Source organism: Crocuta crocuta, unplaced genomic scaffold, assembly GCF_008692635.1.
Source record: "Crocuta crocuta isolate KB4526 unplaced genomic scaffold, BGI_CrCroc_1.0 scaffold7, whole genome shotgun sequence".
Classification (NCBI taxonomy): domain Eukaryota; kingdom Metazoa; phylum Chordata; class Mammalia; order Carnivora; family Hyaenidae; genus Crocuta; species Crocuta crocuta.
The window spans coordinates 11732280-11759578 of NW_027531904.1; the positions used below are offsets into that span (position 1 = coordinate 11732280).

The 27299-nt window shown below is 47.5% G+C and overlaps 2 protein-coding genes across 2 annotated transcripts in view; both read left to right on the plus strand.

Moving 5' to 3' along the window:
* IREB2 (iron responsive element binding protein 2) overlaps window positions 1–4618 on the plus strand; it is a 45680-nt gene extending 41062 nt beyond the window's left edge. Inside the window, exon 22 of the mRNA XM_077774356.1 lies at window positions 1680–4618. Coding sequence (XP_077630482.1) covers window positions 1680–1790 — 111 coding nt within the window. The 3' untranslated portion in view covers window positions 1791–4618. The remainder of the gene's footprint in view (window positions 1–1679) is intronic.
* Window positions 4619–10521: 5903 nt separating this feature from the next.
* HYKK (hydroxylysine kinase) lies at window positions 10522–24487 on the plus strand. The gene is made up of 5 exons (XM_077774365.1): window positions 10522–10567; window positions 12108–12472; window positions 13503–13642; window positions 18475–18658; window positions 23075–24487. Exons 2-5 carry the CDS (start codon window positions 12127–12129, stop codon window positions 23533–23535), a joined length of 1131 nt encoding a protein of 376 aa, XP_077630491.1. The 5' UTR covers window positions 10522–10567; window positions 12108–12126; the 3' UTR covers window positions 23536–24487.
* Window positions 24488–27299: the final 2812 nt, after the last annotated feature.

The window sequence follows — 27299 nt, forward strand, 5'->3', positions numbered from 1 at the left end:
AGTTTAAGATGGTTCTGTTTCCGGTTTACTCAAATCCATATTAATGTAGTTGCTACTCTATGAGGAAAAGTAGAAAGCACTAGATACTTAGTCTAGAAAGAAGGAGACTCGTGGGCTTCCAGTTATGCGTGTCTGCTCCCTTTTCCTGGTTGTCAGTTGTTTCTGTCCTGATCTGATTTTTAAATTTTTTTCACTTACTTGAGAGAGAGCGCACGAATGGGTGTGGGACAGAGAGAGAAGGAAAGAGAGTCCCAAGTAGGTTCCTCACAGCACAGAGCCTGACATGGGGCTTGAACTTACGAACTGTGAGATCATGACCTAAGCCAAAGTCAGGAGTCAGACACTTAACTGATTGAGCCACCCAGGCACCTCTGTCCTGATCTGATTTTAATCCAGACTTCTGTGTGGCTGCAGGAGAAGCCAGCGCTGAGTGTTCAGGGTTAGAAAAACACAGACCTTACAACTAAGAAAAAGAGGAAGAGTAGCAGATGTAACAGGCAACAAATATTTAATATAAAATGTTCATGATTGGGGCACGTAGGTGGCTCAGTTGGTTAAGCATCTGCTCGGGTCACGATCTCAAGGTTTGTGAGTTCGAGTCCTGTGTCAGGCTCTGTGCTGACAGCTCACAGGCTGGAGCCTGTTTCCAATTCTGAGTCTCCCGTCTCTCTGCCCCTCCCCTGCTCATGCTCTGTCTCTCTTTCTCAAAATAAACATTTTTTAAGAAAATGTACATGAAGGGGCGCCTGGGTGGCTCATGAGGTTGGGCGTCCAACTTCAGCTCAGGTCATGATTGCACAGTTTGTGGGTTCGAGCCCCCCGTCGGGCTCTGTGCTGACAGCTCAGAGCCTGGAGCCTGTTTCAGATTCTGTGTCTCCCTCTCTTTCTGCTCCTCCCCCGCTCATGCTCTGTCTCAAAAATAAATAAAAACTATAAAAAGAAAAAAGAAACAGAAAAAGAAAATGTACATGAATAGTGGGTATAACTTCCCTAATTACACCATTTGGGTGTTCTGGATGATACAGTAGTTGTCATTTGGAAATAGGGATAAAATTACCTGNGTGCTGACAGCTCACAGGCTGGAGCCTGTTTCCAATTCTGAGTCTCCCGTCTCTCTGCCCCTCCCCTGCTCATGCTCTGTCTCTCTCTTTCTCAAAATAAACATTTTTTAAGAAAATGTACATGAAGGGGCGCCTGGGTGGCTCATGAGGTTGGGCGTCCAACTTCAGCTCAGGTCATGATTGCACAGTTTGTGGGTTCGAGCCCCCCGTCGGGCTCTGTGCTGACAGCTCAGAGCCTGGAGCCTGTTTCAGATTCTGTGTCTCCCTCTCTTTCTGCTCCTCCCCCGCTCATGCTCTGTCTCAAAAATAAATAAAAACTATAAAAAGAAAAAAGAAACAGAAAAAGAAAATGTACATGAATAGTGGGTATAACTTCCCTAATTACACCATTTGGGTGTTCTGGATGATACAGTAGTTGTCATTTGGAAATAGGGATAAAATTACCTGATTTTCTGCTTAGCTGTGAAGCCCATGGCTAGTATGTCAGGTTTTTTTTTCATGCAGGGGAAGGTTTCTCAGAGTCTGTGGCAGGTATAGTCATTGAATGTGAGGACAGCTGGTCTGAGGGACACTTGGAAGGTTTCACTGCTCACCTGAGCTGTTTCTGTTTGTTTAAAGACAAGCACTGGAAAAGTATTCGGCGTGATTGCTTCGTTTGAAAATGATGTGGAAGTAACATTATACAAACATGGAGGATTATTAAACTTTGTGGCACGAAAATTCTCATAGTATCTACTCAACACAGATACCTTTCCTAACTGGTAACTGCAAATAAAAAGCCTTTTGTGCTGGATCCAGGAATCCTGGCCGTGGAGCTGCAGACGGTCCCGTGCGCTCCCTGATCTCACCGTGGGTGTAAATGATTATGAATCAACATAGTGACTGAAATGAAATCTTTCTGATTTTAAATAATAATACGAATGGTGCTATTAACATTGCTAAAATCAACGTGTGAGGTGTGCTGCGGGAGAAGCTGTACGTACGGGGATATTTTATCAGACCATTTTGTAAATAAAGGCAGAATTTGAACTTGTGTTGAAGATTATCTTAAATGAATAACCTTCCTGAAGTTGTTTGTTTAGTTTTGCACCTACAAAACTGTGTACTACTGTTTGTTGGTTTAAGACCAGCAGGTGGAAATGTTAGAAGCCAGATTAGACTCTAAAATTGTGGAAGTTGGAATCTGATCATAAATGGACTTTGAGATATATTAATTCCTTTTCAGAATTAAGCTTGACATAGTTGGCATTCATGTGTGTAACATAAGCCAGGGTCATCCTAGTCTCAGTCAGACTGCAAGGGACGGAACCTGCCCCAGACCAGATCGCCCTGTCCGGTGTCGCCAGTTTCCTCCAGACCCGAGGCTGGAGCCAGCTGCGTGGCATCGTGTGTTAACAGTGAAAACACAGACGCCGTGCCGTTCAGTAATCTGCTTCTGTGCCCCGCTGGCCAGCCTCAGGTGGTGGTATATGAATTGGGGTAGATTATTTTACTCACTTTATGGGATACTGTTACTTCCTATAACCTATTATTTTAGGTATCCTTAACCAAAATTCCACATTCTTGTAGTTGTTAAAGAGAACTTTATTAATCATTAAATGCTGAAATTATTTCCTCTAGACTTTTAAATTATCCACCCTAAATTATATGGTTGCTCAAGTCTTAAGCATATTTTAAATGTTGGTTATTTCTTAATTATTTAAATTGGTTTTGTGTCTTTTTGAATCCTTATTTTATCTGGGATGCATGATTCTATTATGTTTTTGTTTTAACCAAAGCTGACTGTCAGGATAAAATACTTAAGTTGTCGCTGTCTGAATCTCCTGTTTTCTCTGCATATGTGTCTGTTCACCACAGCAAATGTTCTGTGGCCATATTTGGCCACTTTTAAGAAAAGGGTTGGATAGTTAATTCCAGAAAGTCCTATGCCTTTTTTTAAATTAAGAAACCAAGCTTAGCAGGGGAAGGTTTAATTGAGGTTTTTTTCACACGGAGACCTTCCTCTGACCCAGCGAGGCTGCTGGGGCTCCGGCGGCGCGTGTCGCCCCCCGGGGGGAGGAGCAGTGTCACCTTAAGGTGCCGGAACCAGTGGGCCGGATGTGACTGCGGAGAGCTCTGCACACAGTCACGGTCGTGATCTCCTCACAATCACACGGTCGTGATCTCCTCACAATCACACGGTCGTGATCTTTTCAAAATACTCGGCAAATTGTGTGAAGACAATTACGCGGACTGGAATCTGACAGAATGATTTCCCTTCTTTATTTAAATTTTTATAACTGTGTTTCTTTGGTACTTTCATACTGTGTTCTCGATATTTTACTCCGCCTGCGTATCTGTCGGTGCATGTGTTTTTAATTTAAATGAAAACATGAATTAGGGAGGGAGGACTTACAAGTCGAATGACAGAATACCTGTTACATGCTTCGAAGGAGCACTGACTGCAGACTGTGAGGACACCTCGGTCGTCGTTCAGCAGCGCTGTAGCGCGTGGCTGCGGGCAGAGGCCTGGATGGCGGCGGCAGCCGAGCCACGAGGTCTCGGTGACGCAGGTGGTCCCCGTGACCTGAGGATTTCCAGCCCCTCGCCCGGGGCGCGGCAGGCAGGGGGAGTCCGCTGTGTGCCCCGTGGTCCTCCCTCAGGCCACATCCTCTGGTGGCGAAGAGGTGACATCTCTTGCCTTTTATTGTTTCACTTACCTCCTTTGTTGACTATCTCTGAGTAACTTTGTTTTAAAAAAATGCAGAATGTTGTGGAAAGGGAAGTATAGTGGGCACACGAGAGAAGCAAATTAGTGTCGTAATTTACTCTTTCCAAGGTATTGCCAATAGCAGCAGTTTTCATCTTTACAAAAACGAGGCCACCTGCCGTTGCCACACTTCCTGCCCTCAGGTGGCGGTGCTCCCGTCCAGCCACAGAGTTGCCATCATCACAGCTGGAAAGTTTCCAAGGTGACAGTGGGCACTGAGTGAGAGGGATGCCAGTCGCCTTGGCAACTCCGTGTTTGCCTGGGCAGCGGACTTCCTAGCCCTGTAAGCAGGGCGCACGTAGCTAAGGCAGAGCCAGGGCCGAAGGCGCCTGCGTACGGTGACCGTGTCGTGTGCGTCCACCTTCTCGGTGGTGGGTGACGGGATGGCGTCCGATGCCGGGACTTGATGTTTTACCACGGCTGTTTTAAAAGACACCTGTCTTCTCTGCCTTTCGGGTTAGGAGAAGGTGCTGAGACCCCGGATGTTGACTCTATCTTAGTTTGATTTGGAGTCACGAAGAGGGGAAGGGATGGACTTGGGCTTTGTTAGTGGCTGTTTCCCCTGAAGTGTGACAGTGCCGACGTTTCTATCAATTTTACATGTAATATGACTATGAAACCACGTATCTCAAGTAACTATAAATCATTGTCTATTATTTAAAGCCAACCAAACAGTGTAACAGTTTTAAGTTCAATAATGTTAAGTATTGTATAAAAATATATTGGAGGCAAAGTTCAATTGATGACAATTGTGTATATGTTATTGATGCTGTAAATTATTTTTAATAAAGAAAATTGTATTATCACATCTCGTTATAAAATGTTTCGTGATTGAAACTAAAACACCGTAACTTAAAAAGAAACGGGATGGCCTCCAGGAATTCCTCTTTGAAGATGCTACCTTAGTGTTAGTCATTCCCCACGTGGCTGCCAGGACGCGAGACCGTTGTCCTCGCCCCTCTGTCCAGCCTTCCTTTCTGGTCTGGGGCCAAGGAGAGTGAAGAGGTGACGGTGTGCGCTGGGCACAGCCTCCTGGGGACGGTTTAGTTGAACTGGATTCAGGGGTGGTTTAGCAGGCGCAGAAGTTCACGGACTCGCATTTTCTAGTTGAAAACCCTGCTCCCTGAGCCACAGCAGGATCCCTTCTACAAGTAACACTGGGCAGCCTGTCCCTGAACATTCATGAGACGAAGACTGTCTGCTGTGCTAGGCAGCCCTGTCCTGTTGACTGAGTTTTGAAATCAAGCTGAAAATGTATCTTGTACCTACTAGATTCTGGTTCTCCCTAAATTCCCTATGCCTGATAAAGCATTTTGGTACAAGTAAACATTAAATACATACGTAGAGGGGCGCCTGGGTGGCTTAGTCGGTTAAGCGTCCGACTTTCACTTAGGTCATGATCTCGCGGTTCGTGGGTTCGAGCCCCGCGTCGGGCTCTGTGCTGACAGCCAGCTCAGAGCCTGGAGCCTATTTCAGAGTCTGTTATCTCCCTCTCTCTCTCTGACCCTCCCCTGCTCTCGCTGTCTCTCTCTCTCTCTCCTAGAAATAAAAAAAAATATTTAATTAAAAAAAAAATACATATGTAGAGAGTAGTTGGACCTCTGCACATAACTTTCATACTACAGATATTTCATTGTGGAGATAATTTATGTTCAAAGTGAACATTTAGGACTGAATTGGTCTCATGCTAGAAGTCGTATTACAGGAGGAAATGGCTTTTTTTTTTTTATGTTTGAGAGAGTGCAAGTGGGGCAGGGGCAGAGAGTGAGGGAGATGCAGAATCTGAAGCAGGCTCCAGGCTCTGAGCTGTCAGCACAGAGCCCGCCACTGGGCTTGAACCCACAAACCAGGAGATCATGGCCTGAGCCACAGGCGCCCCAGAAATGGCTTTCTCTTGATGCAGGATGGAGATGTTTTCATGAGCCTCTTTATGTTAGGGTCAGCTGATGGTGACACCTCTTCCCTCTGCTGGCTGTTGTTAGTGCTCCATGAAGCAGGTCATCCAGAGCTGGGAGCCAGCGCCGTGGGCCCCTGTCCTGGAGCAATGTTTTGTAAATCTGGTCAACTGCCCACTGATTTAAAACTACCTGCCCTTGGGGGCGCCTGGGTGGCTCCGTCGGTTAAGTGTCCTATTTCAGCTCAGGACAGGATTTCACGGTTTGTGGGTTCGGGGCTCTGTGCTGACAGCTCAGAGCCTGGAGCCTGCTTCAGATTCTGTGTCTCCCTCTCTCTCTGACCACGCCCCACCCCCCTCACTCTCTCAGAAATAAAATTTAAAAAAACAACAACAACAAACAAACCTGCCCTTGGTACCACTCTTAAAAGCAACTTGAGTGATTAAAGTTTATTGAAATTTGGTGTTCATAAACCAAAACTGGTACATGATTAAAGATGTTCTGAAGATTCCACTTCAGTCTTCTGTGAAGTTGGTGTTACAAAGGCTCGTCCCACACAGGCACATGCTGGTGGTTTGGGCACTGGAACTTACAAGGGAGTCTCACCACTGCCTTTTGTTGCCAGTTTCCACTTGATGCCAGTCCAGGTTTTAAAATTATAAATTAGTTTAGCTTTAGCTTATTTGTTTTGGTTTGATGTGAGTTGTTTGATAATTTTTCAAAATACCAGACTGTTAGGCTTGTGTTTAGTGTACTTCAAAATCAGAACATGTATTGCAAAGGCAGATGTATTATGTAATCCCCACAAAAATGTGCTTGTATGGTGACGATTGTATGGTCACTGAATTTTGATCATTTTTAACAACCTGCAATATACAGTAAAGGAAGTTTCATACACTGGGCTATCATGTGTGACAGGACAGTTTATGATACAAAATCATGGCTGCAATCTCAGCCTGCAAATGGTTCATTCTGTTTCCAAGTTTTGACCACTCAACTCTGAGTCACTACTTAAGTGTTCAGGTGCCCAGGTGGAGACGAAAAACATTGTTCATCTAACAGTGACATGACACTAGACTGGGGGAGATTTTTCACTGATACCTGGTACTAGCGTTTTGAAGAAAAACATGATTTGGCAGCATGTGTGAAAAGCCTTAGAAATGTTCATTCTCTTAGACCCAGTGATATGACTGAGCAGGTATCTTAAGGAACTAAATGGAAATGCACAAAAGATTTATGTATGAGGATTTATTAAAGATGCTCATTTAAAATTAAAGGGCCAGGGCACCTACCTGACTCAGTCCATAGAGCATGCGACTTTTGATCTTGAGGTTGTGAGTTCAAGCCCCAAGAAAAACCGAAAAACAAAAAAAACAAAATGAAAGGGCAAATTACAAAAGAGTGTTTCTAAAGACATCCTGGGTGGAAAGGAGGCCAGCGCGGAGCTAGCAGCCCTGACTCGTCTCTCACCACCATTTTCTACGGTTCTGTCCTCATCCTCATCCCACACGGGGTAGGGGCGGGGGGCGCGGGGTGCTCTACCCGCAGGGGTGTGCGTGCAGCACCCGCACGGGGAGGGTGCGGTACCCGCAGTGAGGGGTGGGGGGGCAGAGCTCCGACCCACCGAGAAGTCCTGCCTGGCGCCCCGACCACGGGGACCCCCGCCCTGCGTGCACACAGCATTTCCCGCCGGGGATCTCGGCGCGACCGGGGCNNNNACTCGGGCGGCAGCCGGACGGAGGCCGAGGCGAGGGAAGGCCGAACACCCCGAAGTCTGGAGGAAACGGCGCTCTGAGCCGCACGCGGACTCGACCCAAACCGCGAGGTGCTCTTTCGGGGCAGAAAGTGGGCCTCGGTACTGCCCGCCAGGGGGCGGGGCGGAATCTACAAGAGCCAATCAGAAACAAGAGGTGCATTTCTGCGAGAGGTAGCCGGATTCTGAGTGGGGTGACCACCGAGGGAAGGCGGGACAGAGCAGCGGAAAGCCAGTCAGAAGCCGGATCGTGCGGGCCGGGGCGGGGCGGGCCGCGGCAGAGCTTCGCCCNCGGGGTGCATAGGGGGGTCCGGGGCCCCTGGCGAAGGGGCGGGATCCGGGCCTGCAGCCCCCTCCTCCTTGTTCCCCTCCGCGGCCCCGGCGCCCCGCTCCCGGCCCCTGCCGCAGCGGGAAGACCCCCGGGCCCCCCGGCGGCGCGCTGCGGGGCTGGGCCGGGGGCTGGGGTGCAGACCTGCACGGGGCCTGGCGCAGGGACAGCGCAGAGGGAATCTGAGGGCGTGTGTGCAGGGCGCGGTGGGGTAACCTCTGGAGAGGAGGGAAAATGCAGAATAACTCCCCGTTTTCCTCCGGGGGGCCCCGCACCGAGCCCGGAGAGTAAGGTCCAGACCCCTGGCTGTGGGACAAAGGTTGTAGGATCCGGGCATCAGCCCTGTGGTTGCTTTCTCTGAAGTACAACACTGTGGGCAGGTGGTGTAGACCAGCTGCCTGCAGGATTTGAATTCTCTTCCTTGTCCCCTCCACACACAGGAGACATTTGGGTAACACAGACGCGTCCCGCAAACACATCTCTTTCTCTGAAGTAACTTTCAGGACTGACTTGATGTGTGCCATTAGTTTCCTAATTTGAGTCCTTGTATACAAAGGAAAAGGGCAATTTTAAGCTCGGAAAGAAAGAACTTGAGAAGCAGGGACTCTTGGAGCTACAAGGGGCGTTCCGGGATGATCTAGTCCAGGTCCTTTTCAGTGGAGATGAGTAGCCCCAACTTTCAGACACTAGGTAGCAGAGCAGCTTTTTCCCTCTGGTGGTTGTGGTTGTGGTGGTTGTTGTGGTAAAACACACGTAAGCAGCACAGCTAATTTTTGCTGTGCCATCTTTCGATGACGAGAACTGCCAACGTTGCTTTACACCCCAGAGGCTAAGGAGCCCCTTTCAAGCAAGTTACAGGAACATTTTCTGGACTGGAAGGGAGATTGGCCTTCACCACTGGCCCCTAAGGCTCCTTCTGTCTTTAAGAGCTTATATTTCACGTCAAATTGAGAATTATCCTGACTTCCTTAGCACTTGAGGAGTTGAAAAACTGTGAATCCAATTTATCTTGGATTTAAAACTTTCAAGTATTTTGAATTTAAAGTATTCTGAATATTGGCCCTATACCAGTTTATAAATCTCCAGAAGGAACGTCAAAATTTCATGTAGTTTTAAAGCTCAAATGCAGTGGGATGGGATATATTGGTTCCCAGAGGTTTCAGGTGCAAAGATTAAGTTTTGAAACCCCGTTCAGTCTTTTCTTTAGTGAACAAAATCTGAAAACAAATACTCTGGTCAGAAAGCAAACAGAAGTGATTGGCAAAGCGCAGTAGCCATAACAGGTGGTGGAAACCGAGCAGCGGGGGCGGGGCTGGCCCAAGCTTAGAGGGGAGAGAACCCGTTGGGGAAAGAGGATCCAGGAAGGTGGGGCCGGGGAGGGGAATGGCATTTTAGACTCATATTCCTGTTATCGCTGGAGTCATCAGGCAACAGTGTTGGGCTGAGGCAGAAAGGGGGTCACATCCTCTGTGTGCCCTGAGTGCCTCCCTGAATTTTATCTCGCTGTCCTCACTGCGGTGGGCTGGGCTCTGGCGTTCAGAGATCCGAAGTGATTGGACGCTAACAGGCACTTGGTGATCTGGGGGCTCTGAGAAAGCCCTGAGACCCCCCTTCAGCCCCTTTCCCGACCCATCTCTCACACAGGCTTTTTTCTTTTTTTTAAGGTAAAATTTACATTTGGTGAGATTCACAGATCTTATGTTCACTTAAGTTTTAAGCTAAGTTTTGACAAATGTAAACACCCATGTAATCAAAACACAGTAAAAATATAGACATTTTTCTCCGGAAAATTTCCACCTGCCACCTCCCTGCCAGAAGCTACAGCTTCTTCTTTCTAGCAATAAGAGCTACCTGTTCACAAGATCCTTTCTATGTAACACTACCTCCCTTGAACAGCAGTCACAATCGTGCCCTAAAATGCAACCTACCTCAAGATGTTGTTAATTATTTACAATTTAGCATGAAGGGAGGATTGAAATAAAACTGTTTTATTAAAAAAGGGAATGAGGATATAAGGAACTTAACTTCTAGGCCCTTGAAGGGTGTTCAGAAGCCCTGTGTCACCGTACCTGTGTCACTAGATGTTTAGAGGCTGCCAGACGTGTGTGCAGAGGGCCATGTCATCACGGAGAAGAAAACACTCTCCCCGGACCTGTCTGCCCAAGTCATACTCAGTAACTCAGTTCAAATCCCTATTGTCAAGAACATCTTCCTCAGGCTGTAGCAGTTCTCTCTCCTCTGAATCTCTGTCATAGTTCTGGTAGATATTAATTTCATAAACCATTTCAGAAACTCAGCTGTAACTTTATTTTTCATAACTGCCCATAGTTTTTTTAGAAATTTAATTTTTTTAAGGATTTCTTTTATTTTAAAATGTTCATTTAGTTTTGAGAGAGAGGGAGAGACAGAGCATGAACAAGAGAAGGGCAGAGAGACAGGGAGATACAGAATCCGCAGCAGGCTCCAGGCTCTGAGCTGTCAGCACAGAGCCCGACACAGTGCTTGAACCCTCGAACTGTTAGGTCATGAGCTGAGCCAATCCAGGTGCCCCAGGATTTCTTTCTTTTTTTTTTTTTTAAAGCTTTATTTATGTATTTTGAGAGAGACAGAGACAGTGAGAGTCGGGGAGGGGCAGAGAGAGAGAGAGAGAGAGAGAGAGAGAATCCCAACCAGGTCCACACTGTCAACACAGAGCCTGATATGGGGCTTGAACTCATGAAACGTGACATCACGACCTGAGCCAAAATCAGGATTGGACGCTCAACCAACTGAGCCACTCAGGTACCCCTAGATTTTATTTTATTTTCTAATTAAAAATAATGTTTTAATGTTTATTTATTTTTGAGACACACAGCGTGCAAGAGGGGAGGGGCAGAGAAAGAAGGAAACACAGAATCCAAAGCAGGCTCCAGTGTCTGAGCTGTCAGCGCAGAGCCTGATGTGAGGCTCAAACCCATGGACTGTGAGATCATGACCTGAGCTGAAGTTGGACGCTCAGTGGACTGAGCCACCCAGGCGCTATTACCCTAGATTTTATTTTTAAGTGATCTCTACCCACCCCACACCCCCAACGTGGGGCTCAAACCTACAACCCCGAGATCAAGAGTCGCACGCTCCACTGACAGAGCCAGCCTGGTGCCCCACATAATGTTTTTGTTTCAAGCCCTTATTCCTCTTAGCCATAGGAAACTTATTTTTTACACATTAAGGTAAACAGAGTCATTCAGTATTAATTCAGACACTTCAGGTTTGTACTTAATTCAGGGTTTCTTGGGCACCCTCAGTTTATTACTTATTGCCTTATAACTTGTTGTTTTGAACACCTCTGAAGTTTTTTTTCCCATCCTATTTTATTTTATTTTTTTAATAGTTTATTGTCAAGTTGGTTTCCATATAACACCCAGTGCTCATCCCCACATGTGCCCTCCNATTGGTCTGTGCGAACGCCTCTTAACTTTTTATTGTTAGGATATTTGTCGCCATGAGTTAACTTCTCTGGGGTCCCAGAGCCCGCTAAGCGCATCTTCGCATATCCCCCCGTGCCTGCCAGGACGCTCTGCACACCAGCCCACACTTGTACACTGGGAGTGTGTGGGATAAGCTAGAGGGGGAACCTTAGAATTCAAAAAAATGTGGGGCTAGGAGAGTAAGACCATTGTATTTGAGTTTATAGTTTAGCCCCAAACAGATGGTAACATAGTCAAAGGGAAAAAATTCTGGCTTAGGAGTGTCAAGAGCTGTCCTTATTGTTACATCGTATGTCACTTTGGGTAAGGCACCTCACCTCCCAGGACCTGAATTTCCCTGTAGATAAAGTGGGAGAGCAGGGCAGGAATTGGACGAGGTGGTACCGGGAGCTTTCCTCATCTGTATTCCGTCCCTGGAAACATACCTTCTGTTTTCAAGGTGAGTTTAAAAGTAATTTATGGTACAAGGATTTTTTTTCAACTGCCAAAACATCCACTTCTTTATCTCTGATGTGGTTTTTTGAACTTTATGAGTGAAAATGAATAATAAGAATTATATTGGGGCTCCTGGGTGGCCCAGTTGGTTAAGGTCATGATCTCATGGTCCGTGGGTTTGAGCCTCACGTCGGGCTCTGCGCTGGCAGCTCAGACCCTGGAAACTGCTTTAGATTCTGTGTCTCCATCTCTCTCCCCTTCCCCTGCTCGTGCTCTGTCTCTGTCTCTTAAAAGTAAGTAAACATTAAATAAAAAATTTTTAATAAAAAAGAACTATAGAATCAATATTGAGCAACATTATTGATCTGTCTTAAGAAACATCACATCAGTAAATATATTCATTATATGTGTCTTTCCAGTTTGTTTTCTCTAGACACAATGTCGCGTGAAGATGATCTGCGGTCACAGGCTCTCACCAAGCCTGCTTTCAGTGAAACCCAAGCTTCTGCATTAGTGGAATCAGTATTTGGGTTAAAAGTGTCCACGATCCAGCCACTTCCTAGCTATGATGACCAAAACTTTCATGTATCCATTTCAAGAACCAAAGACACTACAGATGGCCCAACTGAATATGTCCTCAAAATAAGCAACACCGAGTCAAGCAAAACTCCGGAGCTGATTGAAGTTCAGAGTCACATCATCATGTTTCTGCAAGCTGCTGGGTTCCCAACAGCCTCTGTGTGCCGCACTAAAGGAGACAGCATAACCTCTCTCGTGTCCGTAGGTAAGAAACCACCACCTTGCTGGTCATCGCCTGTGCGTGTACATTACTGTGTTTTGGCTACAGGTGGGAATATCAAGAACAGGTTTGTAGCTCCGAGTGTAGACGCAGTTATTTGTTCAGCGGCTAGAGGAGGCCACAGCATCCCCAGAGTGCAGATCAGGGGCTCTGATTCAGAAGTGGTTAGAGCCAGGATCTGGTGTAACTCTTCCCCTTAGAAAGGACTTGATGGATGAGGCACTAAGGACACATGGAATTAGGGGAACTTTTTTTTAACAGTAAAATAATTAAACATTTTTATTCAGTAGACCAGCTGTGTATTTTGGTGTTGTGGTATAGAAAAAAGAACACGGACCTAGACATCAGGGATTTTAGATCCCAGCTCTGTCATTTCTGTGTATGTGACCTGGGACCCACCGCTTGATATTCCTAGGCCTGGAGTCCTCGTCTGTGAGACTCTGGCCCTTTTCCCTCTAATTGCTAAAATTCTAAGCTGAACCTGTAGAGTTCTCCAAGCAGCAGCCTGAAATCAACTCAGCCTTGGAATTTGTTAAAGGTTGGAAATCTTGACCATTGTTTCCCTCTTAACTGATCACCCCTTCTGTCATAATCTGCATGGCTCCAAACAAGCAAGGCGCAGCCCGGGCCCTGACGCATAGGCTTTCCAAACCAGTTTGCCCCTTAAAAAGCCTCTGAAACTGTCATTTCTCTGTATCACACTTTCCTCAATTATAAACTTATGAAAAAGTGTTTTAGGCATCCATTCGCCAGACCAGGCAATTTACAGTTAGTGCTAACTGTGGAGCTGTGGCGCTGTGCTCCGGTACCTGAGCAGCCAGTTCCTGGGCTGTGTCCGCTCACCCCCCTCCGATCCGCTCAGTCCTGCTTCATAAAATCGTACCGCCTAGCTTTAGGCTCCACGTGCACTTCTCTTCTTCTGTGATTTCTGTTACTCTCTGCGATAATAATTACAAAGGGAGAAAGCCCATTTTCTTGAGAATAGTTGACAGGATATAACCTTCCATCCATCTAGATAATGGCTCGGAAATCACAAGCTACTTGGTGAGGCTGCTGACTTACCTTCCAGGAAGACCTATAGCTGAGATTCCCATCAGCCCCCAGCTATTGTATGAAATTGGAATGCTAGCTGGCAAATTGGATAAGACACTGGAGGTAAGATTTGGGGTTTTATCTTATTTATAAGAATTTTTTATTTAGTTAGTTTTGATGTTTTTGAGACAGAGAGAGCACAAGTGAAGGAAGGACAGAGAGAGAGGGGGGGGAGACACAGAATTTGAATCAGGCTCCAGGTGCCTAGCTTTCAGCACAGGGCCTGACACAGGGCTCGAACTCATTAACGATGAGATCATGACCTTAGCCAAAGTTAGACGCTCAACCGAGTCACCCAGGAGCCCCTAGTTTTGATTTATTTTACCTAAAAGATAAACCCAGGGTGAGACTCCCTTTTTGTGTGTGGTGCCTCCACATAAAAGGAAGGAAGTAGGGTCTTAGATGCATGAATTTTATGACAGTAAGGCTTCTTTCTGCCCAGGTCTGTGAAATCTCCACTGACCTCTTCTCTTCCCATGCTCTGTATAAATGACTACTTCCTTCTTTTGCTACTTCTGAACTTGGACACCCTTCTATCACTGTACTTGGCTATGTTCTAGTCAGCGAGTGCTGTGTAACAAGTCATCTCAAAAGTTGCTGGCTTGAAACAATGACTTATTTCTTGTTTCTTTGGGTTGACTGAGTGGACCTCCTGCTCTACATGGTGTTGATTGTGGTCACTCATGCAGCTGCACTCAGCTGGGAGCTCAGTCCCCCATGTGGCCTCTGCTTGTCACGTGGTGTCTCATCCTTCAAGATGGCGCAACATCCTTAGAACATGGCTGCTGGTTTCCAAGAGAGACAGCTCTGAGGGGACAAGTCCCAGTTCACAGACAGTTGTCGAGCCTCGTTTGAATCATGCTAGCTAATGTCCCATTGGCCAAAGCAAGTGACATGTCTAATCCTAAAGTCACCTGGGAGAAGCTACGTAAGGGTGTGAATAAAGGAAGCGTGATTCATAAGGGGACATCAGAATATCAGTCTACCACATATGGTATCATAATTATTGCGTATTTGCACTTACTGTTACATATGGTATATAAGAAGCAGTGAGCTTCTTTTTTATTATTATTATTATTGTTAGAGAGAGCACATGTGAGCAGGAGGAGGGGCACAGAGAGAGAGAGAATCCCAAGCAGGCTTCATGCTCAGTATGCAGCCCCCAATGCGGGGGTCTATCCCACGACCTGGGATCATGACCTGAACCGAAATCAAATCAGACGCTAAACCGACTGAGCCGTCCAGACTCCCCAGAAGCAGTGAGCTTCTTAAGAGATTGGTTTATGCCTTACTTGTTTTTTTTTTAATATTTTAATGTTTATTTATATTTTTGAGAGGGGGAGGGGCAGAGAGAGAGGAAGACACAGAATCTGAAGCAGCTCCAGGCTCTGAGCTTTCAGCACAGAGCCCAAGGCGGGGCTTGGTCCCACGAACCGTGGGATCATGACCTGAGCCAAAGTCGGATGAGTAACCGACTGAGCCCCCCAGGTGCCCCTGGTTTCTGCCTTAATCATCTCTTATCCTTGCTGTCTAACAGTGTCAGACACATAGCAGGTGTTCAAGGAGGGCTGGATTAAAAAAAACAAAATGAAACAAAACTTATGAGCTGGTTCTTAAAAATTAGGAATCCATCAGTCAGAGGAAAAGGAGAGAAGGCTTTCTAGCTAGAGGAAAGAGCACGTGGACAGCCATGCCGGTACAATATCATGTTCTAGAACTTGTGATAATTCATTATGATTGGAATACAGGGGTTAAACCTGAGGGAGACAAGATAAAGTTGGAAACGTCTGGTGGTCAGATTATAAGATACATTATCATGTATGATACTAAGGAGTTTAGGGACTTTGGAGGGTTTTTAAACAGGCAAAGATTTCTAATTTATAGCACTCTCTGGACCAGTGTGGTAGATAGATTGGCAGAAAGCCAGAATGGAGGCTAGGAATGCATGTAGGAAGCTAATGAATAATCAGATAAAAGCTGATTGAGGGCTTGAACCGAGGAAAGGTTCAAGATGTATTTTGGAGACCGAGCCAACCAAAGTTGGTGACTGATTTAATGTGAAGCCTGTGGGAGAGGGAGGGGCTGAGCAAGACATGGGTTCTGATCTGTGTCTGCTGGGACACAGCCCCACGCACACAAGGGCAGCGTCCTCCCCTGACATCAATCACGAGGTGGCCTTTGTAGCCTGGAGCAAAGGACAGGAGGGATGAAGAGGGGAAAATATCTGAGATGCGGGCTGGTGGGTGCTGAGATCTGTGCAGGCAAAGGCTTCTTACCACAGACGAAAGCAGAGAGCTCCCCTGACCTCACCTCGCGCCGCTCTGTGGCTACTGTGGTCAGTCTGCCCCATCGCTCCTTGCTTCTGCCTACAGTTCTTTCCGTCTGGCTGGTGCTTTAGAGAGAAGAGTAAGATGGAGCCTTAGCAGGGTCTAAGAGATGAGACGGGGCTGGGAACACCCCAACAATAAGATTTAGGGGGTTTTTATGCCCTCTGTCCCAGACACTTGATATTTACAATCTCTTGGGAATGAGTGGAAAAAATTCTTGGCTGCTTTATGTCAGTCTCTATCTTACAAGTGCTTCTCGTACGCGGTGTATACGTGGGTCTTGCTATTTTATCCAGTCTAACCATCTGTGCCCTTCAGTTGGGTTGTTTACATTTAATATAGTAGTGATGAAACCCTTAGGGGTTCGGCGTGGCGCACCGAGGAGCCAGGAAAGAAAGGCCAGAGAAGTCCGGCGCGTCGGCTGCAACGTTCACATCCAACAGACCTTTCCTGAGCACCTATTACGTATGAGGCCTTGATTTGTTTCACGTCTTAGTTTATCAGAGACGACTGGGAAGCTGGTGTAGACACTCTGATCTCACTGTTAAGGAAACAGATCCGAGATATTAAGTGGCAGAGCCCGTTGAAATCCAGCCGTGTCTGACTCCCCGCTGGATTCCGGGTGGTCTCCCGCGTCTCCCGCCGGAGCCGAGAGGGTCTCCTCGGGCTGCATGGCTAACCGCGCCGCCGTGTTGGGCGCTGACTCAGAGCCTTCCCGAGTGCACCACTGCTCCTTTGGAAGCCTGGCAAGAGTGTTATATTTTACTTTCTTTAAAAATGAAAGTAAGAGGGGCACCTGAGAGGCTCGGTTGGTTGGGTGTCACAACTCTCACAGTTTGTGAATTCGAATCCCGTGTCAGGCTCTGAGCTGACAGCGCAGAACCTGCTTGGGATTCTCTCTCTTCCTTCTCTCTCTGCCCCTCCCCCGCTTGCACTCTCGCTGTCTCTCAAAATAAACAAAGTTAAAAAACTGAAAGTAAGAACTAGGTATGGTTGAAATTTCACACAGTACTGAAAAGCATAAAATGAACATTTTTTTCTCTTCCCTGTCCTCTCCACTCTTAGTTCCTGCCTTACCCCCAGAAGGTACAGCTTCTAACAGTGTTTTAGTGCTTACTGTGCAGAGTATTTTTGTGACCTGCCGAGGCACTTAACGCACCAGTGGTCAGGAATTCGAAACCCTGTCATGTGAGGACTAATGGAAGGAACTAGAAAGGTTGACTCTGCAGAAGAGAAGGCTCGGAGGGGCAGGAGCCCTGTCCAGGAGGACACGGAAGGCGGTCACGCGGGAGAAGCACCGACCGAGGTCCAGACGGCCCCGGACGTCACAGCGAGAACCCGCGGCAGGGACACTATCGCCGAGACAGTTTAGCTCAGCGGAAGGAAGAGGGCAGAGCCACTCAAGGGTAAAAGTACCTCCTGTGCGAGGTAGTCAAACCGAGGCCACTTGGCAAGGCTGTGGTGGCGAGCGCAGGGCCGTCGGGAAGGATTGGGAGCTCCCGGTCTCCGGAGTGGCTGCTAGAATGACTTTAGAGGGACGTTTCTAAAGAACCGGAATACAGCACAGAGCACCGGGATAGACCACACGTGATAGTCTACATATTGTTTGCGGGCCTTTTTGTCCTGTGTGTCGCTGGGTCCTGGCTTGTCGCGTAAAGTGTATCCCCCACGGCGGAAGCCCTCCCCCGCTGGTGACCCCCAAGGCAGGTCAGCGCTCCCTCAGCCCCCAGTAAGCAACTCAGCTCATTATCCTGCTCCAAGCCTCAGTTTTCCCTTTCGTGCAATGATGGTCAAAGCCATTTCAGACCTCAGAGTAGTCCACATCTAAGGGCCCTTGCAAGTCTAGAATCTTCTACCGCGAGAACGTCCATTTATTCAGCAAACGTTGCGTGAGCAGTGTCTCTTGTGTCCCAGGCACTGTTCCGGGTGCGGGGCCCACACGGCTCCGGCCCCCTTACCTGCCCGGGAGGGCTGCCGGGGCGGCGCGGGGGTGCGTTACGGGTTAGGGTGCGCGCCGCGCGCTCACGGGACCAGGCCGGCTGTGCAGCCCTGGGGAGAGCGCCGAGGCAGGGTCAGGGCGCCCCCACAGAAGGCGGATTTCGAATAAGGAGCTGGTAGAGTTAAGGCCCTGGATGAACGGAGGTCTGCGGGAGAGCCTCCCTCGAGGAGGAAAGCGCAGATGCAGAGGCCGTGGAGTGGAGGTGTGCTTGGCACGTTCTCGAACCGCAGGGAGGCCGGGGAGGCCAGTCCGCGAAGGCAGCAGAAGGTGAAGTCCGAGAGGTGATGAGGGGCCAGCCGGTCGCAGGGGAGAGCGGAGCCCTCCGTGGCCGCCTCCGGGCCCTGCCGCGGGCTGTGGCTAATCCCCGACCCCGTCCGGCGCCAGTGAGATGGGCGTGCGTCCTCGGCGCTCCGAGACCCTGTGCAAATACACAGTCATCGTTTTGTGGGGAAACTAAGTGGAGCGGGGGTGAGTGTGCTCCCGGGACCGGCACCGGGAGGGCCTCACGGAGCTCCGGCAGCCTCGCTCTGACTGTCCGCATTCTAAACAGTTTCTTGCCTTTGATTTAGAAATTCCATCACCCAAAGTTAAGTTGCCTTCATCGAGAAAACTTCATTTGGAATCTGAAGAATGTTCCTCTTCTGGAGAAGTATCTGTGTGCCTTGGGCCAGGGCCGAAACCGAGAGACTGTCGCCCAGGTCATCCAGCTGTTCAAGGATGAAGTCCTGACCAAACTAAGTCATTTTCGAGAATGTGAGCATTCCTCTGATCAAATAAGTATTTTTTTTGCTATTTATATTGTTTATTTATTTTTAAAGTTTATTTATTCTTAAAAAAATTTTTTAACGTTTATTCATTTCTGAGAGAGAGAGACAGAGCGTGAGCAGGGGAGGGGCAGCGACAGAGGGAGACACAGGATCGGAAGCAGCTCCAGGCCCCGAGCTGTGAGCACAGAGCCCGACGCAGGGCTCGTACCCATGAACCATGAGATCGTGACCTGAGCTGAAGGCAGATGCTTAACAGACTGAGCCACCAGGTGCCCTAAAGTTTATTTATTTTTGAGAGAGAGAGAGAGAGAGAGGGGGACAGAGGATCTGAAGCAGGCTCTGTGCTGACAGCAGACAGCGTGACGTGGGGCTGGGATCATGACGTCAGCTCAAGTCGGAAGCTTGTGACTGAGCCACCCAGCTGCCCCTTTTCTTGCTGTTTAAATTGTCAAGTTTCAAGCCATCAGAAGAGTGTAGAGATACAACCTAGCTTTACCAAATCTTAAAAATTTTCCATGTTTGCTCTTGTTTCTTTTTAAAGAATAGTAGTTACTTTCTATAAAGTTGCTCCATTTGAAATCCTCTCTGAAGTTCATGTGATCACACCTCTCCCCTCTTAACTAAGTTTGCGCACATTCTAATACTGTTACCACACACGTATTATGTTCATAAATTATGTGCGGTCGTGTTTTGCCTGTTTTCAAACTTCAGATGGTTTCACACGGTGCTCCCGCTCTGGTGCCTGCTCTTCTCATTCAGCGTTGTCTCCGGATCGATCTGTTTGGTACATGTAGTTCAGTTCTTTTAGTTCTTCACTGTTAACTGCTGAATCATATTCCAGAGTATGTACGTACCACCATTTATTTCAACGGCACTGTAGTTTTTTTTAAGTTTATTTTAGTTTTTTTGAGAGGGGGTGTGAGCAGGGGAGAGAGAGAGAGAGAGAGAGGCTTGACGCAGTCAGCACGAAGCCCAGCGCAGGGCTTGATCTCATGAACTGTGAGATCATGATCTGAGCCAAAATCGAGATGCCAAACCACCTGAACCGCCCAGGCTCCCCAGACGTTCTGTAATTTTTTGGTCTGGCCTCTTCTCTTGTTAAGAGAATTTTAGGTTGGTTCCTGTTGTGTTTTTGCTACATTATGCGCATGGATAACAGTTTCTCTCACTTGTAAGCAGCCTTTTGACTGAGCATGAAGCCTTGGTCAGAGGACAAGGAAGTAAGGGGCCTTTCTAGAAAGACAGTATGTGTCCCTTGTGGCCTCAGCTCGGGCTGTGTTAGCAAAGTACTGGGGGGCTTAGACAACAGATATTTTTCCTCTTCGTCCTGGAGGCTGGAAATCTGAGATCAAAGTGCCGCCGTGGCCGGTTTCTTTCCTGGCTCACAGCCACCTTCTCTGCGTCCTCACATGGTGGGGACAGAGCGAGGCGTTCTGTGGTGTCTCTTCTTATCAGGGCACAAATCCCCTCATGACCTCATCTAACCGAAGACCCCAGTTCCAGCTGGGGGGCAGGGCTTCAACATGTGAATTGTTGGGGCAGCGGGGGACAGTCACATTTCAGTCCATAGCATTTACTTTATGTAAACATGATGCGAGGGGGTGGGGCGCCTGGGTGACTCCGTCGGTTAAGTGTCTGACTCTTGATCTCAGCACAGGTCTTGATCTCAGGGCCGTGAGTTCAAGCCCCATGTCGAGGCTCCATTCTGGGTGTGGAGCCTACTTACAAAAAAATCAAACACACCACACAAGGTGGTAGCATAAAAATAGAGCTGATTTTCCCCTTCGATTCTGCCCCTCAACTCATCTTCACCTCGTTAAAATGTACCCACCATTCACTCGTTGGTCTGACCAGAAACCTAGGACTTGGCAGCCTTGACTCCGTTCTTTCTCTCATGCCTCACGTCCAATCAAATTCTACCAGTTCTAACTTAAATGTGCCCCGCTTTTAACTACTTTCCCCCACCTTTACTACTACCACTTGGTCCATGTTACCCTCATTTCTCATCCGGATTTCTGGGTGTGTGATGTCACAAGCCCTGGGCTAAGACTGTTGGGTCACAGGACATGTCCATACCCAGCTTTCAGAGATAACGTCAGACAGGTTTCCAAAGGGCTTGCATGCCGACCTTACGCCACTGCCAGCAGAGGATGAAAGTTTTCATGGCTCTACATCCTTGGTGTCATCAGATGTTTTAATTTTCGCCCATCTGATATGAATGTAATTATTTTTTTTTTAAGTAGGTTCCATGCCCAGTGTGGGGCTTCAACTCATGACCCAAGATCAAGAGTTGCAGGCTGTAACCCCTAAGCCACCAGGCACCCCTGTAATGATTTCTTTTTTTTTTTAATTTTTTTTATTTTTTATTTCCCCCCCTTTATTTTTTTTACAAATAGTTTATTGTCAAATTAGTTTCCACATNTGTAATGATTTCTTATTGTGGTTTTACTATACATTTCCCTATTTATTGGCCATTTGGATAAACCCTTTTGTGAAGTGCCTATTCAAGGCTTTTGCCAGTTTTCCTACTGGGATTTTTTTTCTGTGATTTCTGGATAGAAAACCTTCGATGGTTATATGTGTTACAGATATTTTGTGCCATTCTGTGGCTTGCCTTTTCACTTTCTTTATGATGTGTTTTGATGGACAGTCCTTAATTTATTGGTTTCAAATATATCAATCTTTTACTCTATGGTTAGTGTTTTGTGTCTTGTGTAGAAATTTTTCTCTACTCTCTGGCCAGTCATGAAGATATTCTCCTATATGATCTTACTAAAATGTCATAGTTTTTGCCTTTCACAATAGGTCTATAAATCATCAGGAATTTACATATGGTGTGAATTTTTCTCATGGCTGATAATTTTTCCACCAGCATTTATAAAAAGCCATCTTTCTGGGGCACATGGACAGTTCAGTTGGTTAAGTCTCTGACTTCTGCTTAAGCCATGATGTCATGGTTCGTGGGCTCAAGCCCCACACTAGGTGATCAAGAGCCCCGTTTCAGATGATCACAAGCCCCACTTTGGGTGAGCTCAAGTCCACTTCAGGTAAACACAAGCCCCACCTCAGGTGAGCCCCGCTTCTCTCTCTCTCTCTCTGCCCCTCAAAGGATTCTCTCTTCCTCTCTCTCTGCCCCTCGCTCACTTGCACCCTTTCTCTCTCTCTCTCTCTCTCATCTTTCCTCTCTTTGTTTTGCAGTACCATCTCTGCTATAAACCAAATGTTTTGGTGCTCCATTTTATTCCCCTGTTCTGCTTGCCTGGGTCTGCTCCCATACCACACTGTGTATCAGCTACACAGGGTTATGCTGCAGTAACAAATAGCCCCCAAATTATTGTGGACTACAAAAACAAATGGTTAGTTCTAACTGGAGCTGTAGGTCTGTCATGGATTGTTACAGTTCTGTTCTACTATTCTCACTTTGGGATTTAGTTGGATGGAACTTTCACCAAGTACTCTTGCTATAGTATGGGCAAAGAGAATGTAGGAAGTGTACAGTGGTACGCTGGCCTTTAAATCTCTGCCCTGAAGTGATGTCACTTCTGTTCCTATGTCAATGACCAAAAAGTCACATGGCCATTCACAGCATTTTGGGTAGAAGGAAAGTGCAACTCAGCACATTCCTGGAAGGAACATGAACCGTGAGATCATGACCTGAGCTGAAATCAAGAGTCAGATTCTTATCCAACCCAGCCACCCAGGTGCCTCTGTCATCAGAATTTTTTTTGGAAATCCTAGGTTAAAATAGGCAAATCTAGTTCATTTTAGGACTCGCAGCGGCAGCGGCAGTGGCTGCTGCTGCTGCTTCTTTTTCTTTCTCCTTTCCTTCCCCTCCTTCTTCTCCTCCTCCCCCTCCTCCTCTCCCTCCTCCCCTGCCCCTCCTCTCCCTACTCCTCCCTCTTCTTCTTCTCCTCCTCCTCCCCCTCCTTCTTCTTTTTAAATATTTTAAATACTAATCTCTCCACCCAACGTGGAGCTTCAACTCACAACCCCAAGATCAAGAGTTGCAGTTACATCAGTACTGACTGAGCCAGCCAGGCACCCCTGGGCCCCTCGTGTAATAACACGAATATACGTATACTCTTCGTAGACATTTCTGGCTGAGGCAGTTCCGCCTCCCCCTTACTCTGCTAACAGTCAGAACCAGGTATTTGCCGGGACTGTAACCTCCATTGTCTGGCCTTGTATCGACCAAAAGCAAAAGCAAGTACAACCACCAAAATTAACTGCTTTTTTCCTTTTTAGAGGAAATTGTTTTACTTCAGGGAAAATAGGGTTTAGCTCTACCTCTGGCTGATCGTCACATTGCTTGAGTGGCCATGCCTCAGAGAGGAGAAGCGGGAATAGAATGAACTGGGGGTTAAATACCGGTTTTCACGTGACTTAATGTTTCTCTTTTCAGGTGTTAATCATGGAGACCTGAATGACCATAACATTTTAGTGGAGGCCAGCAAGTCAGCCTCTGGAGGTGCCGTGTATCAAGTGTCCGGGATTTTAGACTTTGGTGACATGAGTTACGGCTACTATGTGTTCGAGGTGGCCATCACCATCATGTACATGATGATTGAGAGCAAGAGTCCCCTACACGTGGGAGGCCACGTCCTTGCCGGGTTTGAGAGTGTCATCCCGCTGACACCTGTGGAGAGGGGCGCCCTGTTCCTCCTTGTGTGCGGCCGCTTTTGTCAGTCGCTCGTCATCGCTGCACACTCTTGCCAGCTACACCCGGAGAACAAGGAATACCTCATGATCACTGCCAAAACCGGGTGGAGGCACTTGCAGCGGATGTTCGACATGGGCCAGAAAGCTGTGGAAGAGATCTGGTTTCAAACTGCCAGGTCCTACGACTCTGGGATCTCCATGTGACTAGGCGAAATTTCACATTAACTTGGATGGTTAAAAACCCGGAGGACCAAATCTATTTCTACGAAGGAGTCCCCTGCACAGCGAAAAACGAATTGATGGACCTGATCAGCACACATGAAACTTCCAAGCACTCTCATGACCACTTTTTAAATCTAAGAAAGCTCCCCCTGAGCAAGCATGTCTTTCTGTGGGTCTCACTTGCCTCGTGTATAAAACACGCAGAGTGATGTTTTGAATCAGAAGATTTCTCAAGGAGTATGTATTCCAGCCCCAAGATCAATGACTGTTTTAGGCTCTGAAAGGAACACATATGTATAGACGTATTCACATATATTAAATTACTGAGTGTAACACAGACCTAACATATCACCCATTCTGCGAAGCCTGCTCCCATCACTCCGTTTCTCTAGAACCCACTGTACTCCGTCTTTCTCACGGCACGTCATGGTATCACGGATGTTGGCTATGTGGTCATGTGGCCTAACGGCTGTTTGAGGGCAGACACTACGTAAAATTATTTTTTTGTCTCTCTTCCCTTTTTTTTCTTTTGCACCTGATATAGTACTTTCCCCATGGTTTCAAAAAATATTTACAAATTAATGTGTGCTAAAAGAAAGGTTGGACAAGATAAGGCAGAACTAAGATACCTTAGGAGGAAACACAAATGATGTTCTGAAGAAAAAGTCTGCATTTGAGAGGACGATCGAAACGAACTCTTGAGATGGATGCCGGACGATACTGGATCTGCGAGGAGGCAAGTAGAGACACCCAGGCAAGGCCACTACTCCTGAGGCACCTAAATATAACGGTTATGTTTCGATCGATACTAAGAAAGTCTCTAAGCAGAGATTTCAAAAATCTCTCATTTACGGCCCTTTACATGTGAATATGCGATGTTGGTGAGCAGTGGCTCACTGTATACTTGCTGTTAATTATACCGCCGTGTCCTTCACTGATTTCTCTGCACGTCCCCCTCACTATGGTTTATTAGGCGGCTACTCATTCTTGTGGGTTTAACTATCCATTCTCTAAGGTAAGTCTACAACCCTGGCCTTGCAAACCGCCTCTCAGTAGCTGTCCCTTTCTGTCTGTATGAGTCGCCGCCGCCTCTCTGCCTCTGGAGCCACACCGTTAGTAGAAATTCAGATGTAGTTGATAGGGGTTTATCCCTTGCCATTCCGGAGACTACAAGGGTTCTAGAAGCTTTGTGCCAGAACCTGGACGAAGACTAATCCTGTATTTCTTATTATATCACATTATTTTACATGCATTATCTCTTTTTCTCTCCATAACAAACCCATGAGAGAAGCAGTGCTATGATTAATCCCCATTAAAAATTTTTAAAAGTGTTTGTTTATATTTGAGAGAGAGAGAGAGAGACAAAGCATGAGCAGGGGAGGGTCAGAGAGAGGAGGAGACACAGAATCCAAAGCAGGCTTCAGGCACCTAGCTGTCAGCACAGAGCCTGACGCGGGGCTCAAACTCATGAACTGTGAGATCATGACCTGAGCAGAAGTCAGCGCTTAACCGACTGAGCCACCCAGGGACCCCTAATCCCCATTTTGAGATGAGGGATTTGCTCAGAGAGAGCCAGGACCAGGGCCCCAGCCCTCTCCTCCTACCCACCATGCGGGCATGTGCGCGTGAACATGACCGTGTTGGGATCAGATGAGATCACTTACGTGAAAGCACGTATGCTTCCCAAATTTAAGGCATTGTAGTTTTTTAAGTAATCTCTGCCCCCAAAGTGAGGCCTGAGCTTAAGACCCTGAGATCAAACTGACTGAGCCAGTCTGGCGCTCCCCCCACATTTTTTTTTTTAATCAAGCTTAACATTCAGAAAAATGAACTGAATCTTGGATTGCACTCTCGGAGCACACTCTTAATAAACTGCTGGAATGAATGCATTTTACAAGTGCCAGTCTCTGGTCCTTTCAACCAATGAGGAGAAAACCCGTTTCTAGATTTGGGGATCAATACCACACGCACGGCAGAGGTTATGCTCTTGCAAGTGTCTTTTTCTGTCCAGGCTCCTATCCTCTCACACTGCAAAAGAACCCTACTTTCTGCTATTCTTACCCTTAAACTCTCCAACCTACACCCGCCCTCCTGGAGGCAGATAACAATTCTAGCTACATATACTGCTGTGTGACAGTTTAACCAAAGACTGAGTGGCTTAAACCTCAATCATTTTATTGTCTCATGGATTATCCAGGTATAAATTCAGGTGCTGAGATGGCTGGTTTCTGCTCCACAAATCCTCGGGCCTCAGCTGGGAAGACCTGAGCACTGAGGGAGGTTTGATGGTTGGGGGACATTCAATGGGGACTAAAACTTTCTGGAGCAATCTTCACTCACGTATCTGGCAGGTGATGCTGGGACTTCATCTCCCCTATACCTCTCCACAGTCTAAGAATGACCATCCCAAGAGGACAAGGCAGAAATATGTCATCTTTTATGACCGACCACTGTCAGTCACAGGCCCACCCAGATTCAAGGCAAGGAGACACAGGGCTTCTGAATGGGGAGCACCCACAGCACGTGCGCGCGCACGCACACACACACACACACTGTGAGAGGAACATGCGGGCTGGGAGAATGAGGCCTCATCATCCTAAAACATCACTCTGATCCTCCCTCTTACGGACAAAAATAATTCTGGCATCGAAGGCCTCTTACAAATTGACCTCAGATGCCTTTCCAGCTTTACTTCCTTTTTTGTCTCCTTCATTCTGGCCAGACGGAACTGCTCAATCCCAAACTTGTCAAACTCATTCTTCTGCCTTTTTATTTCAACCGATCCGTCTTCTGTTGGCCTGAGATTCTGCTTCTCACTTGAAACTCTTAGCTAACAGTCTAGGGATCTAGATCAGGGATCCTCGGTGGTTCTGAGTTACAGTTAACATCCACCTGAGGGTGCCTCAGAACACCACCAGGCTGGGTGGAGCCTTCTGCCATTCTGGCTCCTGTCCTTGGTGCCCAGGAAGCCGAAATGACAGGAAAGGCCTCAAAACACAACTCATTCCCAGGCTGCCTCCTCTTCAAAGTCCAGATCCCCCAGTAAAAATTCTCCACCCAACGTCAAGAGGACAAAATCGCTTCCCTCTGGACCTCTTCCTGGAGGAGACTATGAGCACATGACGACATGCTAACCCAGTCTGGTTAACCCTGCAACCCAAAGAAACTTAAAACACGAAGTGCTGGTTTGCAGAGCGACTGAAGCTGGTTGGGGAAAAGGTGGATAATGAGCACATCATCAGGACAATGTCCGTAAAGATAAATGCTGTGCGTGTTGACGGTAGGTATTGCCTTAACTAGGGTGGCCCGGGGGGTCCTTTCCGACGAGGAAAAAGGCCGAAGAGACCAAAGTAAAGTCCACCCGAAGGTGTGAACCCTATCAGAACGTGCTGTGTGTCCAGCAGTAAGAGACAGATCCGGGAAGTAAGACGCGGGGTCGCCTCTCACGAGCTTGGCACCATGTGGAACAGGGCAGAGGTAGTTGAGCAAGTAAGAGGTCCGCACAACTGCGATTGCGACCTTAAAAGCAAAACGGCCAGTGTTTTCCCAGCACGCTGTTAGGGAACCAGCAGGAGTCACAGAGACCGAGGAAGCCGGCAGGACGCGAGGGCCCTCCCCGCCCCGCGACCTCTCCGCCCCGAGGGTGCGCGGCCTCCTGCGAGGCGCGCCCGGCGCCGTTCAGCGCGGGTCCCAGGCCTGCGGCGGACCTCGTGGGGCCGGAAGCCTGTCTTTGCAAACAGTGCACT

Bases quoted from the DNA above. Each gene is read 5' to 3' on its own strand.
- HYKK (XM_077774365.1), top strand. From the start codon at position 12,127: ATGTCGCGTGAAGATGATCTGCGGTCACAGGCTCTCACCAAGCCTGCT. The intron at 12,473-13,502 runs GTAAGAAACCAC...CCATCCATCTAG, and splicing joins AACCTCTCTCGTGTCCGTAG to ATAATGGCTCGGAAATCACA. The intron at 13,643-18,474 runs GTAAGATTTGGG...CCTTTGATTTAG, and splicing joins AATTGGATAAGACACTGGAG to AAATTCCATCACCCAAAGTT.